Raw genomic sequence first — 18,425 nt, 5'->3', positions numbered from 1 at the left:
GTGACATCTTTTGATTATCTGCTCCTATCACTGCTTGCTTGTCCCTACAACCACCCCCCACCCCCCAACTTCTCTTCCCCCCCTCCCCCCCCCCCACCACCGACCTTAAACCAGCTTATATTTCACCCCTCTCCTAACTTTACTCAGTTCTGCTGAAGGGTCATGAGGACTCGAAATGTCAACTCTTTTCTTCTCCGCCGATGCTGCCAGACCTGCTGAGTTTTTCCAGGTAATTCTGTTTTTGTTTTGGATTTCCAGCATCCGCAGTAGTTTTTTGTTTTTATATTCTAAATGTGGTCTGACCAGAGCCTTATAAAGCCTCAGCAGCACATCCCTGCTTTTATATTCCAGTCCTCTCAAAATAAATGCCAACATTGCATTTGCCTTCCTAACTACCGACTCAACCTGCAAGTTAACCTTAAGAGAATCCTGGACTAGGACTCCCAAGTCCCTTTGCACTCCAGATTTCTGAATTCTCTCCCCATTTAGAAAATAGTCTGTGCCTCTATTCTTCCTACCAAAGTGCATGACCTCACCCTTCCCCACGTTGTATTCCATCTGCCACTTCTTTGCCCATTCTCCTAACCTGTCCAAATCCTTCTGCAGCCTCCCCGCCTCCTCAATACTACCTGTCCTTCCACCTATCTTTGTATCATCTGCAAACTTAGCCAGGATGCCCTCAGTTCCTTCATCTAGATCATTAATGTATAAAGTGAAAAGTTGTGGTCCCAACACTGACCTCTGTGGAACTCCACTAGTCACCGGCCGTCATCCTGAGAAGGACCCCCTTATCCCCACTCTCTTCCTCCTGCCAGACAACCAATCTTCTATCCATGCTAGTACCTTGCCTCTAACACCATGGGCTCTTATCTTACTGAGCAGCCTCCTGTGCGGCACCTTGTCAAAGGCCTTCTAGAAGTCCAAGTAGATAACATCCATTGGCTCTCCTTTGTCTAACCTACTCTAACCTATAAGTAGTGAGGAGGATGCAAGGACACTTTCAGGGGGCTTGGACAGGCTAAGTGAATGGGCAAAAACATGGCAGATGGAATGTAATGTGAATAAGTGTGAAGTTATCCACTTTGGTAGAAAAAACAGAAAGACAGATTATTTTTTAATGGTGAGGGGTTGGGAAGTGTTAATGTCCAAAGGGACCTGGGTGTCCTTGTTCATGAGTCACTAAAAGCTAGCATGCAGGTACAGGCGCAATTATGAAGGAAAATGGCATTTGGCCTTCATCACAAGGGGATTTGAGTACAGGTGTAAAGATGTCTTGCTCCAATTGCATACAGCCTTGGTGACACCACACCTGGAATATTGTGTACAGTTTTGGTCTCCTTATCTAAGGAAGGATGTACTTGCCATAGAGGGAGTGCAACAGAGGTTCATCAGACTAATCCCTGGGATGGTGAGATTGTCGAATGAGGAGTGATTAAGGAAACGGGACCTGCATTCTCTAGAGTTTTGAAGAATGAGAGATGATCTCATTGAAACATATAAAATTCTTACAGGGTGTGACAGGGTGGATGTGGATAGGATGCTTACCTTGGCTGATGAGTCTAGAGCCAGTCGACAGCCTCTGAATAGGGGATAGGCCATTTAAGGTTGAGATGAGGAGGAATTTCTTAACTCAGAGGGTGTTGAATCTTTGGAATTCTCTACCCCAGAGGGCTGTGAATGCTCAATCATTGAGCATGTTCAAGACAGAAATCGATAGATTTCTGGAGAATAATGACACCAAAGGATATGGGGATAATGTGGGAAAGTGGTGTTGAGGTAGATGATGAGCCATGATCTAATTGAATGGCAGAGCAGGCTCGACGGGCCGAATGGCCTACTCCTGCTCTTGACACCAATCCCTGGGAAACTCCACTGTAAACCTCCCTCCAGTTCAAAAACACAACCATTTGTTTCCTGTCACTCAGTCAACCTAATCCATGTTGCTACGGTCCCTTTTAATCCATAAACTCTAAATGTGCTCACTAGTCTCTCCTCGGAATTGTATGTTCCCGGGTTCCATTGATACACAATCAACTGATCTCGAGTGTGGAACTGTACTTTGTACCATCTCCTGTATCCATCATCATTCTTAACCGAACCCAGTGTTGTACAACTGCGACTTCTCACCTTCCGACCCTCCTCGGGATGAAATTCTGAAACAAATTTATAATTAACCTTAGGATCAACCAATTAACTGTGGGCTCAGTTATATCCCAATTGTAACTTAACAGCAGATCCTGTTCCAGCTCAGCGAATGTCGCTACGCTCCGGTGATGGAGAAATGTTGTCGGAAAGGAAATCCTGAAATAACACCGGAGATGTTGGGTGTCACTCAAGGAGGAGATTGTGGCCCTGCTCTGAGCTCTGTCTAACTGCAGATGACGCTCACACACAGTAGATGCGGACTTGGCGTCCAGCATCAGGGGTGGGGCAAAGTTGCCGCCGAGTCTGCAGCGGACCAGCATGTGTCAGGGTAGCGGGCACGATGCATTCAGGCAGGGAGGGGTTTCATTTCAAGTATTAATGTGCCGGAGGTTGGCAACCCTTCCCTGCCATTCCCTGCCATCCTCGTGTTCAGAACATCAAACATCACAGGGGGCACTCGGCAAAGAGGGCAGAATCCTGGAGGTTAAGGAAAGGAAGCGGCAATATTAAGCGAAGTGAATTTCAGTGGTTTTAAACTATATATTTTTTTCTTCGACCCTCTTGACCCTTTATGTTAGTTCCCGTCCATTATGTTCGCGCCAGATACCGTTATCCCCACCAATGGGGTTTCCCAGTGGGAATTCCACTCCCTATGTGATCAGCTACACACAGCCAATTAATTACTTTCAGATGTACTGACTCTTGGTTTTGACTTAGTCAGAATGTCTCCAAAAGTTTCCAGAATCTGGGCTTAGTTGTTTTATTTCAGATCCCAGCGAACCAGAATACCAATGTAATAACAAGCAATACAAGGGAATGCCTCTGAACCAATACCCCATCCATCAATAAGCAATGCCCTGAAGTATAAATCTGTGCTTCAGCATCCAGGATAGCAACTTACCAAGGCTCCTTCAATCGCCTTCCAAACCCACGACTTCTACCATCTAGAAAGACAAGGGCAGCAGATAGATGGGAACACCGCCACCTGCAAGTTCCCATCCAAGCCACTCACTATCCTGACTTGGAAATATATCGCCCTTCCTTCACTGTTGCTGGGTCAAAATCTTGGAACTCCCTCCCTTACAGCACTATGGGTGTACCTACACCACATGGACTGCAGCGGTTCAAGAAGGCAGCTCACCACCACCGTCTCAAGGGCAACCAGGGATGGGCAATAAATACTGACCCAGCCAGTGACACCAACATCCCATGAGCAAATAAAAGAAACAAGCAACACAAATGTCTCTGAACCAGTACCCATTTATCAATAAGTAATACCCTGTGGAGACAGGAGAACAAGGATAGATTTTAATGCCATAATATAGTGGCTCTAATGTCCTAGCAGGAACGTTCACTGTTGAACTAAATTGGCAAGGAGGTGGGCACCAGCTTACAGAAGTAGAAAAAAGGAATCAGATGTACATTATGAGTGTGTTGGACAGTACTAGAAAAGGGAATAATTCCATAATAGGCATTGGCGGGCTAAGAAGAGCCATGAAGATACAGGTTTACAATGCATGTATGTTAACACGCAAACTGTGGTGAATAAGGTTAGTGAGCTGCAAGTACAAGTTGATGTGTGGGAATATGATGGTCCTGGAATAACAGGCATGTGGGTTATAAACGGCGAGGAGTTGGCACTTAATATTCAAGGGTCTAAAGTGTCCAGAAAAGATAGAGAATATGATGAAACAAAAAAAAAGAGGGTTTATGATGCACGTCAGGTGAATGTTTCAAACACAAACCAGGCCAAATACAATACACTGAGAGGAAAGTGAGGAGGAAAATACGACTGATAAGAGAGACCATAAGAATAGATCGGCAGTCAACATAAAAAAGAACCCAAAAATCTTCTTTGGGCACGTAAATAGTAAGTGGGTAGTAGGATGTGCAATGAGTCCTACTGCAGCCAAAGAGGGTGTAGTGCTGCTGGAGCACACCAGAATGTCACTTCAGCACCTCCATCCAGGGCCGGGGAGCAGAGTGCCAAAGAGCGGAGAGCCAGGGAGCAGGGCCTGGGGAGGAGAGGTTGGCTGTGAGGGGCCGGAGAGTGAGATGCTCTAGAGCCCCAGGCCGGTGGCGGGGTGGGGGGGGGAGAGGCTGACTGCTGTGTGTGGGAGAGTGAGTGCATGTTTGTGGGAGTGAGAGACTGAGTGTGTGTGTGGGAGTGTGAGTGTGCACGTGCATAGGAGTGAGTGTGTGTGTGTGTGTGTGTGTGTGTGAGTGAGATTGTGTATGTGTGTGTGTGTGGAGGGGGGAGTGAGTGTGTGTGTGGGAATGAGAGAGATTGTGTGTGAGTGTGTGTGGGAGTGAGGGAGTGTGTGTGTCGGGGGGGTGTTGTGTATGAGTGAGACAGTGTGTGGTGGGAGTGAGTCTGTATGCATGTGGGAGTGAGAGTGTGAGTGTATGTGCGGGAGTGAGAGAATGTGTGTGTGGGAGTGAGAGAGTGTATATGGGTGGATATGTGTTTGGGACTGAGAGTGTGTGTCTGTGTGGGAATGAGAGAATGGGGGGACTGAGTCTGTGTGTGTGTGTAGAAGTGAGAGTGTGTGTGTGGAGGGGGGAGTGAGTGTGTGAGTGAGAGTGAGTGAATGTGTGTGTGTGAGAGTGAAATAGAGCGAGAGTGTGATTGCGTGTCTGCCTTACTCTCAGCCTCAGATTTCTCACTTACCCTCACCACCACACACACACACACACACACACACAGACACACACACACACAATGGGTGAGGGTGAGTGAGTGAGAACCCTGAGACTGGGAGTGAGGCTGGCACACACACTCTGACCCTCTCACACTGTGGGCATTTTTATTAATTACTCTATTTTGTTAACTTAACAACTTATTGTTATGACATTGATTTATTTTTGCTCAGCAATTGTTACTTTCCTTAATACCTCAACTTTTTCTTGAAATTCAGTTTAAAAATGTGCCAAACCTTATCTTTCCGAAATTTACTCATTGGCCCCCTGAATGAGAAAAAATGAAAATCTGGCCCTCCCCGAGCGAAAAGGTTGGACAAACCTGTTTTAAGAAGTTCTCGTCATCCGTGCTGAGTGGCCAGAGCTTAGGACCTGACAGACCGGATTAAAAAAAAGTAATTTTTCAGGCTGAGAGTTCAGTTTTTTTGAAACTGGTCTGTCAGGTCAATTTCACTAGTTGCTGCGCTGCTGCTGGGGATGTTGAGGGGTTGGGGAGTGGAGGGGGAGAGTTTGCTGCAGGGGTGGAGAGGTGGGGTTGGGGGTGGGGAGAGGGGGAAGAGATGCAGAAGTGGGGAGGGGGAGTGGGTGTTGGGGAGATTGGGGGAGGAGGTTGGAGGAGGGGTTGGGCTGGTGGGGAGGGAATGGGGGCTGCAGGATGGGTGGGGGGTTTGGGAGGGTTGGGATTTGGGGGTCAGAGGTTGCTGAAGGGAGGGGTGAGAAAGAGGTTGGTGGTAGTGGGGGCACTAATATTTTTCAATTAAAAATCAGTGTTTTACTGAGTTTTGGGGGCTCAAATGATTAATACATAAGAAAACAACGTAACAGTAGATTAGAAATGATAAGGCCAATAGATTTTCTTAGAGTTTCTGCACCTTAAAATTTGGCTCTACACCCCTGGATATATGTGTAGAGACACAGGGCAAGGCTAGAATACTTAATGTGTTCTTTGTATCAGCATTTATTAAGGAAGAGGATGGTGACAAAATATCAGTAGAAGCAGAGATGGTGGAGGTAATGGATGGGGTGGAAATTGATAGGCTGAATGTACTGGAAAAGCTGGCTGTCTGGGACTGGATAAGTCACCTGACCTGAATAGCTTTCAACCCAGGTTGCTAAAGGAAGTTGGACTGGAGATAGCAGAAGCATAATCTTCCAAGATACAGGGGATGTGCCAGAGGATTGGCGAGTGGCAAATGTGACAGCCTTATTCAAGAAAGGGTGCAAGGACAGTCCCAGTAACTACAGGCCAGTCAGTTTAACATCAGTGGTAGGTGAGGTTTCAGAAACAATAATAAGGGGAAAAAGTCAACCGGCGCTTTGAGAGGTTTGAGTTAATTAATGGTAGCCAGCAGGGATTTGTAAAAGGTAGATCATGCTTGACTAATCTAATTAGACTTTTCGATGAAGTAACAGAGAATGTTGATAGATAATGTGGTGGATGTGGATTTTAAGAAAGCATTTGATAAAGTACCACATAAAAGGCTGTTTAACAAAATTGTGATTCATGCAATAGGAGGGTTAGTATCAGCTTGGATAAAAAATTGACTAAAGGACAGACAACAGCAAATCATGGTAAATGGTTATTTTTCAGGCTGGAGGGTTGTAGTCAGTGGTATTCCCAAGGATTAGTGCTAGGACCACTGTGTTTTTTGATTAGATAAAAATTGCTTGGATATTGGAATAAGGAGTAAAATTTCAAGATTTCCAGATGCTAACCAACTGCAACAGGACATAGATAGGTTAGCAGAATGAGCAGACAAATGATAGCTGAAATTTAATACAGAGAAGTATGACGTGATGCATTTTGGAAGAAGAGATAGGGAGAAGCAATATGGACTTAATGGCACAATTCTAAAGAGTATGCAGGGACGGAGGGACTTGGGGACGCATGTGCATTGATCTTGGAAGATGGCAGGACATATTGTGAGAGTGGTTAGCAAAGTATTTAGGATCTTGGGCTTCATAAAGAGAAGCATTGAGTACAGAAGCAGGGAAGTAATGTTGATCCTTTATAAAATCCTGGTTAGGCCCCAACTAGAGTATTGCACCCACTCTGAAATGGTCCAGCAAACCACTCAGTTCAGGGGCGATTAGGGATGGGCAAGAAATGCTGGCCTTGCCAACGATGCTCACATCCCAAGAATTAATGAGGCTTAGCACAGTAAATACTGAGCAAACTAAAGTACTCAAAAAGGAAGTTGGATCTATCCATATTTGGTGCAGGCAGTAGATTAAAAATGATCAAGAAATGCCCTGAAACCAAGATTTGGATGGCAGTGTGAAGCACAGATTGAATGGTCTAATGTTTACTGCCTGTATCTTCTCCGGCCAAGTCCCACTCACCCATCACCCCATTCTCACAAACCTATTTTGACTTCCAGACTCCCAACACCTGAAATTCAAACCTTCAATCCTCGCATTTAAATTTCTTCTTGGTCTTTCCCCTTTACTATCTCTGTAACATCCTCCAGATCTACAAAACATTTGAGCTATTAATTCCTCTGACTCTGGCCTATTGTGCACGCCCCTTTTGCCCCACCACTGGTGTCTATGCCTTCAGCTGACTAGGCCCTGTGCTCTGAAACTCCCTTCTGCCTCTCCACCTCCATCTCCTCATTTAAAATCCTGCTTAAAACCCACAGTCTTGACACAGCGCTCAATATCTCCTACAACAAAATCAAAAACACCTGGAAAAACTCAGCAGGTCCGACAGCATCTGCGGAGAGAGATACAGTTGACGCTTCGAGTCCGTATGACCCTTCATCAGAACAATATCTCCTTTTTGACTTGACGTCCATTTCCTTATTACACATTCATAAAGTGCTTCTGGATATTTCTCTGTACATTAGGAGTGTTATAAAAAAAAATTAAGGCTATTGTTGATGTATGTGATGTTGCAGTCAATGACAGGGACCTTTCTGCCCCTATAAATTTCGTTCATATTTTATTTAAACTTAAATTAAACAGTGGCTGGATGGCAAAGTTGTGGCGTGATATATTGCTGTATTGCCTGCAAAGCCCAAGAAGATAAAATTCATGTCGATGTGCCCCACAAAACACATTTGCAGAAGTCATGCTCTAAAGCCAACGTGACTGCTGTTGGTGAGCTCCACGTCCACTAGATGGTGCTGCTGTCAATGGGTTGCGAAATAAAACCCAAGGAGATGGGTTCGAGGCGGTCACAGGTCCTGTGAGGCCATCACTTAGCAGACTCCAAACCACCTACCTCGCTTTATTTCTCTCGGTTAATATTTAGCTCTTGTGCTCGTCCCTTGTTAATTGTGAAATGGCTGCGACTTGTCGAAAATTAACTTAATGGGCCAATGACAACTCTCCATCCGTCTCAATGTACCAAATGGGACATTATTTGATTGATTTCCCACGACTCTGGTCATATATATACACATGTGCACGCTTCCAAATTCCCGCAGCAATTAATAAATTAACTGTATCTCGTGTTTCTTTTACTCTTTCGTAATGTGGTATACGTGGTCAGCCGGACCAGTCTGTTTGCCTGTTGGAAAAAGCCAAAGACCATTTTAACCGAAACACGGATTATTTAAGGGAAATTATTTCGTTTTTGGCGTTACACCGCCGACAGCAAAATCAGCACGAACGCTGGTACTCGGCGTAAAACAACTCTTTTACAGTCGTCTGGTTATAAAGTGGTGTTGCAAAATGCTTGATGTTTTTTTTCCCCCCAATTGTTGCCCACCCTGGAATTATCCCGTATAAGTAAATAATAAAACAAGTCAGCAAACGAGATCCAGAGAGTGCGTCAACCGGGGGACATCGACGTTTATACGAATTTTTTTTTATTTTTTGGGGCAAAAAAAAAATCAAATAAATTTGTTCGCGTTTAATGGGATCAGTCGGAGGAGTGGTTTAAAAAAAAAACCCCCGGCTTGGAAAAAAAAAATAATTCGCGTGAGCTGCCGTTTTATTAAAGATTATTCAAACACACACTTTGTTTTTAAAAAAAAAATAATAAAATGATTTTAAAGGAGCCTGGAGAAAGAGGAGAGAGGGTGTGAGGTGGTGGTGTAGGTGCAATAACCCTAAACCCGTGGGATTCCTAACTGTTCTCAGTCACATTGCTGGGCAGATTGAAGAAAATGTAAGGCTTCACCCAGCAGTTTATATTTTAAATGGTTCTAATGAGCACCTAACCTCTCCGGTGTGCTGTGCAAAATTACAGTAATGCTTGCCATCGGTCCAGATCAAAGGGGTTTTGTTTTTCACACAGACTCTGCGAGAGAAAAAATAAATAAAGAAATTGTAGAAATTGCTCTTGTTTACTCTTTTGGATGGTTGTTTTGTTTGTTGGTGCAGGTTGAAGCGTGTTTCTTTTCATGGCTCCTTTTTATTTTGTCTGGGTGTGTTCCCAGCAACCGTTTTCTCCTTTGGGCTCTAATATTAGAGCATCTCTTGATTTTTCAACCCCCACCAACCCATCCCACCACCCTTGCCTTCACACACGGGCAAGTCGTCGGCCCAACCTTTTGGTTACTCGTTCGAAAGGCAGAGTTACGAAGTTACAGCAATTTGCCCTTTGGATTGGCAGGGCCAACACCTTCTGCTGATTATAGAGCGACATGGTATAGGGGGGGGGATAATAAAACAAATTGAAACGAAATGTTCTTGTCTGTTCAGTGTGTTCTGTGGTTTTCTTGTGTGGGCGTGGGTTTTGTGGGGTTGGGGTTGGGGGCCTGCAGATATTTACTGGCTCTCGATAGAGTCAGGGTTTATGAATCTGGAGTGAATGGGGAGAGAGGATATCCCCAAAATCTGTGATTTTTTCCTCCCTCTCTCTCTCTTAAAAAGTGTCAACAGGCACTGGAAAAGTTCCTATCAGGGAAGGTGAGAGCGTATCTTCAGGCTGGACGAGTCCACCCCCCCTCCTCTCCCCGCGAGAGGGCTCGACAAGAGTTTTCCTTTCCCTGTTTGTTGTCTCTCTGTTCTTGCTCTCTTCCTTTCTCTCCTGCTCATTTCATCTTCCTGGCTGTTGGAATTCCATTTTTTTTCGCTCCTTCGCACAAGAACAGGAATAAAATAAAACAAAATTAGCCAGCTTGCTGCCACTCGTAAAACAAAAACAAAAATATTTATAAGCTATGAATGCAATGCGGTTATTTTGAAAACAGCAGGTGCGTGCCTTAGACTGCTATTGCTTGAATAATAAATATTCCTTCCCTCTTCAATAATATATGTCTTTATATATATATATAAATATATATATACATTGATGAGCAAACGGAATATTTAGACTCTCGCTTGTTAATAATGCAAACCCGGTTGAATAATCACGAATCTCTCTGACTCCATCCCTTCTCACCCTGGCTCCCAAACGATTTTCACGGTGCGTTCGCCTGTTTGTTCGCTGAAGGTTCCGTTCATATTAACTCGGATAAGATTTGTGTGCGTGTGTATTTTTAACGGGCCTTTAGGCGAACAGGCTGAGAGATAATGAACTCTTGACAGAATTGGAGAAAACGGATTCATAACTCACATCCCCCCCACCCCCCTTCAAACCACCCCCCTGCCCCCCCACACTCCCCCCCTCCCCATGTTTTACTTGCCCTCCCACGCGTATTAAAATACAATTTACAAATCATTGCGCTTCTGTCACAGAAAACAAAATGGGTCAAATTTCCCCACCAAATTTATATTAAAAAAAATCGGCGTGACTGTTTCGTTTTTATTGCGTTGTCATCGGGGACATTCCGTAATTAAAAAGTTAGACAAATGTGAAAAGATTTTCTGTCAAGAGTGGATACTTGAGAAATATTAAATATAGACTATGTCAGACCGTCAAAGGGCTACTGTCTCTTTAAAATGCCCCAAAGAGACACATATAATCCTGAATTTATTTGCTGTCCTCTCTTGCTGTGCCCATATTCATCACGCTGTTTTGTGTTGAGGAGAAGGTTAACACATGTCGCCCATTATCATTCTTACCTTCTCTTCTTTCTTTAAGAGGCTGTGAAAAGGCCAAGCCTGGTTATAACTCTCCAAGTGTTACCATGGCGACCATCCCGGCAGGAGTTCATTCTCCCATCCTTCCCATTCAAAGTGCCCTCCTCGGAACAATTTTATCATTACAGAGCCGACAAACTAACACGCATCAAAACACTACCTTGTGCAATTAGCTGGATATTGGGGTGGTAAGACATGATTGACAGTGCTGAACTATATAATCATCTGTGTCCTAAGGCGATGAGATCTGATTGGGTCCCGGCGTGCATTTGAACCCCTTTACTTTTATATTAGCATCTGTATAATGTGAGGAAGCTCCCGTCCGTATGGTGAAGTGTTGACCCGGGGCCTGCTACCTTCCAAGTTTATTTTTTTTTTAAAAGAAACTTTTTTTTTTCTTCCCTCTCTGTCTCTATCGACTTTCTCACTTTCACTGGGCCACACTCATGGATTTGTACCTGTTTGGATTTGTGCTGTCGCTCCTATTGAATTCAACCCACGGACTAGCCGGCTACCCGATCTGGTGGTAAGTGAGATTTCTTTCTTTCTTTCTCTGTGCAAATCCCTCTGTGTGTGTATGTGTGTGTGTGTGTGTTTTGATTTGCTTTTTATTTCCGATTGCGCGTTGTGAATTGGCTGTGAGCAAACTCGTTCCAGACCATTTGGAAAGGCGCTCAGTGAGAGGTGTGTGTGTTGTGTGTGCGTCTGTACTCAGGGAAACGCCTGATCAGCAAGCCCTGTTATCTGATGCCGGCTGTATCATAGACACCGACTGCTTGATGCTGTTGCAATGCTCGCAATCTTGAGAACGCGGCATTCCCCACAGCCAGCGGGGGGGAGAGAGAGAGAGAGAAACCGAGCGCAAAAAAACATCAACAACCCCCCAAGCTGCCGTGAGCTGAACACTACCCAGGGAGACCGGCAGAGGAGAGAGGGCAAAGAGTGAAAAATGATAGGGAAAGGGGGCTAGAATGAAAAAGGGAAATCTGGAGAAAAAAAACGTGGGCTCAGAAAGTAAAGAGAGAGGGAGAGAGAGAGGGAAAGTGGGAATAGGATGGAGAGAGAGGGTGAGAGGCTGACGAGAAGGGAGACAAGGCAGGTAAAGGTTCATCCGCCTGCTGCACCCGGGGAGGGGATCTTTCCAACCAGCGTTACAAAAAGGAACTAAACGAAAATATGTATCACTAGACGGGTCGTGCACCTGGAATATCTTTCAGAAGTTTTGGGGAGGAGACTCTGACTTGTTGGGAGTCTCGGACAGACTTTGAAAGGGGTCCAGAGAGCTGCCGAGTGTGTATTTCAGCTCAAGGCGGTGAGATCTCTCTCCTCTCTCTGTCTCTCTCTCTCTCTCTTTCCCTCTTGAGTCTGATTGGGGTTTAAACACTTTGTTTTGCTTCTCTGTAAACCGAGCGAGCTCTGCCCTTCAAAGCAACGGAGGGCGAGGGCAGAAAGGACTTTGTGTTAGCTTCATCCCGGTAACCACAGAGGCAAAAAACAAAACCGGATCAGATATACTTCTAAGACGTTTTGAGCAGCAATTGGCAATGACAGTGGACTCGCTTGAAATAAAAACCGCTTTCATAACCCACATCCTGATTCGAAGCATTCCAGAACAATCTTTAACAATACACCTGAAGTCAAACATTTTTAAAAATAAACATCAGAAACAGGTAAGGACGACAAGTGCAGACTATGCCACGCAATGATTTAAAATGAAATCCATTTTTATTCCAATGTGTACCCTATCCCCCTCCCTCCTGCTCTGCACCGGACCAAATGGAATCGCAACTTCCAACTAGGACGGACCCCTCTTCCTGTGAGAAGTGTTGCACTTTCCTGAATTCAAAACGTTCCCATTCTGCCCCTTCACTCTTCTCCCTGTGATTTTTTTCCTTGGTTTTAATTCGGTGACACACACACGGCGAACGGGCGCTGCAGGAGCGCCGCGGGGAGAACATTTCCCGCAACTGTTGGGCGGTTTCGGCGAAAGTTTCGCCAGCTCCGTCTGATCTCAAGAACTGTGATTCCAGGAAATCGGGAGGAGTGTGTTTCTGATAGCAGGCACCGTGTGCAAACTGCCCAGTACCGTGTACAAACCCCCGGTACTGTGTACTCACTGCCCGGTACCGTGTACACACCGCCCGGTACTGTGTACACACCGCCCGGTGCTGTGTACTCACTGCCCGGTACCGTGTACACACTGCCCGGTACCGTGTACAAACCCCCGGTACTGTGTACTCACTGCCCGGTACCGTGTACACACTGCCCGGTACTGTGTACTCACTGCCCGGTACTGTGTACTCAATCATCGGCACCGTGTACACACCGCCCGATACCGTGTACTCACTGCCCGGTACCGTGTACTCACTGTCCGGTACCGTGTACTCACTGCCCGGCACCGTGTACTCACTGCCCGGTACTGTGTACATACTGCCTGGTACCGTGTACTCACTGCCTGGTACTGTGTACACACTGCCCGGTACCGTATAGTCCCTGCCAGCACCGTGTACATACTGCCCGGTACCGAGTACACACTGTCCGGTACCGTATACACACTGGCCGTACCGCGTTCCCACTGCCCGGTACTGTGTGCTCACTGGCCGGTACCCATTGCCTCTCTTATCCGTGTAAAAAAACACGGTCACTTGCAGAAAGTGACTGTAGGAGATTCGCTTGGATACCCCGCCCTTCTCACCCTCACAAACCGATCCTTCGGCGCTGTCCGATTATGTCCGTTAATGGTTTATTTCCACATAATTTATTCGATAAGGTTACTCTTTTTTTACAAACGGTTGTTTAAATATTCCCTCCTATGTTAACAATATGCAGGGACTGACACCAACATACCCGTGGAGCTTGTGCCTCAACATAAGTTACTTTGACTCACACATTTCAGAATAATTAACTTCCAGAATTAAAATAAATAGCAAAAGGACTCCCTCCCTGCCTATTGCATCTATGCGTGCGGACTCAAGATCTCTTATCACCTCTTGTGTCATGTATATATTTATAGAGAGAGAGGCGAGCCTTTATAAGGCTCATATAGGGAATTCCCTGGAACACTGGACGAGTGTCAGAGGGAGAGAGATACAGAGACACGCAGGCAGAAATAAAGAGACCGAAAGAGACAAAGCGACAGAGACAGAAATGGATAAGAGATACACAGAATATTTATACAAAAGCTAAATGTACCACAAATGCAGAAAATCCGAAATAAAAACACAGTAGACATCATCTGTGGAGAGAGAAACAGAATCTGTAGAGAAAAAGAGATATGACCAGAGAACGTTGTAATCCCATTTCTTGCTCCTTTCCACTCAACAGCCAGGGCTGAGGGTGGGTAAGAGTGACAATGACAGGGTCCATGCTAGGACTTGCCTAGGAGTAGGATTGATTCAAGTGCGTAACTCTCTCCTGGCACTTGGATCAACATGATTGCAACTCAAGTGTCCCTAGCGGACGCTGCGCTCATTCACTCCAAAACCCCTTAGTGAGCGAGAAAGACTTTACCTCCCTCCCATCGACATTTTCATTCGATCTTCCGCCAGGCGAGACCCTCCAGTCCCTAAGGACTCCTCATACAGTTAACAAAAATGAAACTGATCGAAGTGAAGACTCCCGTACAATAGGGCGGCCTCCCTGAGATATCCATATTCTAAGGAGATCCCCACAGTCTAGCAATTTAACACATAGTTGACATAGGGCTACTTTGAAACTTTCGAGTGGCATCCCATCACAGGCAGAATTAAAAACTTGCCTTGCCAATTTCGCAGTGACACCAAAGTCCATGTACCCATACAACTGATGCGTTCACTTGGGATTTGTACCAAACACCATCAGGCACAGTTTTAAGCAACCTGTTGACACCTCATAAAATAAATGGAGTCGAGAGAGAGAGAGAGAGAGATGAGACATGTCTTGCTTGAGGGAGATGAGGAGACATTTCTTGCTTCGTTATCTGGAAAGTCCGATGGAGGCAGCTTCAACTGAAACTTTCAAACGGGAACTGGATATTTAATTTAAAAAGCGGGCAATATGCAGGGGCAGTATGAAGAAAGATCAGGAAAATGGGACTGGCCGAACGGCCCTTTCAAAGAAGCAGCACACGTATGACGGGCCGAATGGCCTCCTGTTTAGTTCTATGAAACAGAAACACTTCTGTTAAATTTGTGCCCAGTTAACAAAAAAACTATCTGACCTTCCGGAATCAGCTATTCAGGTTCCAATGAGGAGTGTGCAAAGGTAAACGCGAAATTTAATTTGTGCACCTCCAGTTGCACCTTTGTTAGGCATCAATCCCTATCACTGAGGCCTGACTGCGTGTCCAAAACTAATTGTTTATCATCTCGTTTCTTCTTGATACGGTGAATTTAGGAAGAGGAAATTCGCAATCAGGGAAGGCGATTGCGGGATTTGATTCGATCATGAATCTGCACCCAAGCCAGGGGTGAGATCCGGGTCCTGACCTCCCTCTCCCTCTCCCTCTCTCCCCATGGACCTGGGGTGGGGGGTTACCTGCAGCACGCCAGGTCATGAACTCTCACCTGACAGATTAACACAAGAGAGCTCAGAGCAAACCAGAGCGGGCAAAAAATCGCCGACCCTGGCGTGTTCCAGTAATGAGCGGCGATTACTGAAACGAAACGAGGTAACAGGGATATTCGAACATGAAAACTTTTCCAGGATTTTCCATTCACCGTCACTAAATTCGCTGGTTGGTTAATGTGCAGCTTGGGAAAAGTATCCCAAAATCGAAATTGTGATTGTTCAGAACTATGCAAATTATAGGGAATGATCCAGAAATTCACATATGGAAAATGTTTAATAAATAGGGTTCATATGTGGGGGTGGAGAGCAAATCGAACTAGGATCATGTACTACCGATGTGAGTCCATTCGGACTGTTCTTGGGTCCCGCCCAGTCTATGTTGAGGATTTTATATTTCAAATATTTAAACTTCTGTGGTTCAAATTCCAGCCTTGTTTAGTCTCAGGTTGTTTACACGCCTCTCCTCAGTGACCGCGCGTCACCACCATTACACATCCCGCCAGCGTCCCACCAATATCGGTCATACAATCAAAATAAAAAAAAAGGGGGGCCCCGCTGGACGCGACACCCGCTGCATTCTTGCCAGCTCAGTCAAACCGAGTGTTGCACCCTCCAGTCCGCCGCGTGAGTCAGCGCCAAAAGAATATGATGGATGGAGGAAGCGGCCTGTCACCCCAGTGTCCTGCACATGGACAGTGATGGACTATGTCTTCGTCAGAGCGGCAGTGGGCGCCAGTTCTCGGCCAGCTGGGCTCGGAGGGGGGATATTTAACTCAGCCCTCACCATTCACATACTTCCATCCCCGCCCCATCTTTGCCCCGAAGGCCTGTTGGAACATCAGTCCTTTAAAGGGATAACTAGAGCAACAATTACCATCAGCAATCGGCTCCGGTGATTTTTTTTTTTTACAATGCATTTATTTACGCCGCTTGTTGCACAGGAATAATGTTCTCCATCCAACAGAGAAGTGGAGGTGTTCAATTCACGAAGGGTTTTTGCTATGAGTAAATAAGGATAAACTGTTTTCACTGACTGTGGGTGGGGGGAGGTGGGGAGGGGGTCAGTAAGGGAGGACACAGATTTAATTTAAGGTAATTAGCAAAGAACCAAAGGCGAGATAAGGAGATTTTTATTTTGAGCAGCGAGTTATTATGATTTGGAAGTCACGGCCTGAAAGAGGAGTGGAAGCAGACTCAACTTTCAAAAGAAAAGAGTCAGATACACACTTGAAGGGGAGAAACTTGCCGGGTTATGGAGAAAGAACAGGGCAGTGCGGCGAATTAACATGCAGGATGGGCCGAATGGCTTTCTGCCTCTTAAAATTTTAATAATAAACAGGGAAATCATTATTATGATGTCACTTTTATAAGAGGGTAACCTTACAGTTTACAGTCTGGGGAGAGGGTCGTTTGTGTGTTCAATGGCAACCAGTCCTATCATGTCTGCGCTACAAAAAGCTATGAGATCGGATAGACGAATTCGAGCGAGGGTGGCTTTGATGCAGAGCTTTCCCAAAAAAGACAATTAGGAATCCCTTTTTGCAAAATGATGAGAAAAATCTTGGGAGTCTCCGAGTGAGCTGGCGTTAAGTAATGAAGGTACCTGGGGAAGGTATTCCTGGGCATAAGTGGGCGTGCGGACACGCGAACCAGATTCTCAACATATTCGAATAGACTGTAGGCCTATATAGCCTGAGGTACATCCACATAAGGAGATGAAACAGATAAAGATAGATGCTTATATACATAGAGAGGTAGATAGGTCGAGAGCGATTCAATGAATGATGAAGAGATAGAGACAGGAGTACAGGAAATGGGTAGGTAGACACATGGTAATTGATGTATAAAGTGATAGCAAAAAAGACTTTCATTTATGTAGCGCCTTTCACGACCTCAGGATGTCCCGAAGCGCTTTACAGACAATTAAGACTTTTGAAGCATAGTCAACTGGAGGAATGCAAGGAAATGTGACTATTTGCACACAGCAAGATCCCACAAAGAAGATTACGAAAATAACCAGAGAATCTGTTTTTTGTGATGTTGATTGAGGGGTAAATAACGATGGCACCAGGGATAACTTCCCTGCTCCAACACAAAGTAGCACCGTGGAGTCTCCTACATCCACTGCGCCCAGTTAACATCTGGTCCAAAAGATGGCACTTCGGGCAATGCAGCACACCCTCAGCACTGCACTAACGTCTCAGACTGGGTTTTCATGCTCAAGTCTCTCGAGTGGGTCTTGAGCCCACAGCCTTGACTCAGAAGCGACAGTACCACTCACTGAGCCATGAGTGACAGACACATCGATAAGCTGCACATTCAGGAGCACTGTCTGTGCAGGTCTCTTCCTGCACAATAACAATATGTGTGCACATGTGAATGTTGCATCTGAAGCATAGTGTATATCTACTTCGTTTCCATTGTTATTTATTTTCACCAAGTCTTTAACATCTGGTAGCAAAAAAGGCGCCCTCTGTTGCCTTTTAAAAGTGACAAATGCGTGAAGCGCAGACGTGGGAAGAATTCCTCCCGCGTCTTCCCGGACTCCACGTTGAGATTACTGCCAGGGGCGTGGCGGAGGAGATACGCACATTCCCCACTCCTGGCCGGGACACCACTCCTCCCTGAAGAAGAGCCCTTGTGTTTACTTTCCAAGAACCCGCGATAAGAGAGGATGAGCAATGGCATGAATAAAAACCGATCATTAAACAGCACCTCAAACATTTGTTTAAAAAGCTGTAAATATTTGCAACATTCCCCATACTTTCGAATGAAGCAACAACTAAACTAGCATGAGTGGGGGGGGGGGGGGGGTGGATGAAACAATTGCATATCACCAAACATGGGTATAAGATATGCCTCTCATTTGAGCTAAAGGTGATACTCCTTTTTGCTGAAAAGTAACCATTGCTTCTCCTACTTATTGACGTTCCCACTTAATAGGATATTAGAGTTATCTTTTCAGGCCAGCCACTGGACATTAACTGCAAAGCTGAGTTCTAGCAAACCGGCAAAACATTGGCTGCTATAGGTATCCCCCTCAGCGATGCAGCAAG

At 45.5% G+C, this 18,425-nt stretch overlaps 1 protein-coding gene across 1 annotated transcript in view; it reads left to right on the top strand.

Moving 5' to 3' along the window:
• Window positions 1–10,947: 10,947 nt before the first annotated feature.
• LOC144668060 (proto-oncogene Wnt-3) overlaps window positions 10,948–18,425 on the top strand; it is a 97,852-nt gene continuing 90,374 nt past the window's right edge. Inside the window, exon 1 of the mRNA XM_078529820.1 lies at window positions 10,948–11,347. Within this exon, the coding sequence (XP_078385946.1) occupies window positions 11,268–11,347 (80 nt within the window). The 5' untranslated portion in view covers window positions 10,948–11,267. The remainder of the gene's footprint in view (window positions 11,348–18,425) is intronic.

Source organism: Cetorhinus maximus, chromosome 25, assembly GCF_964194155.1.
Source record: "Cetorhinus maximus chromosome 25, sCetMax3.hap1.1, whole genome shotgun sequence".
Lineage (NCBI taxonomy): Eukaryota > Metazoa > Chordata > Chondrichthyes > Lamniformes > Cetorhinidae > Cetorhinus > Cetorhinus maximus.
Note: the sequence above shows the minus strand (reverse complement) of the source record. Positions and strands in the feature narration are given on the sequence as shown.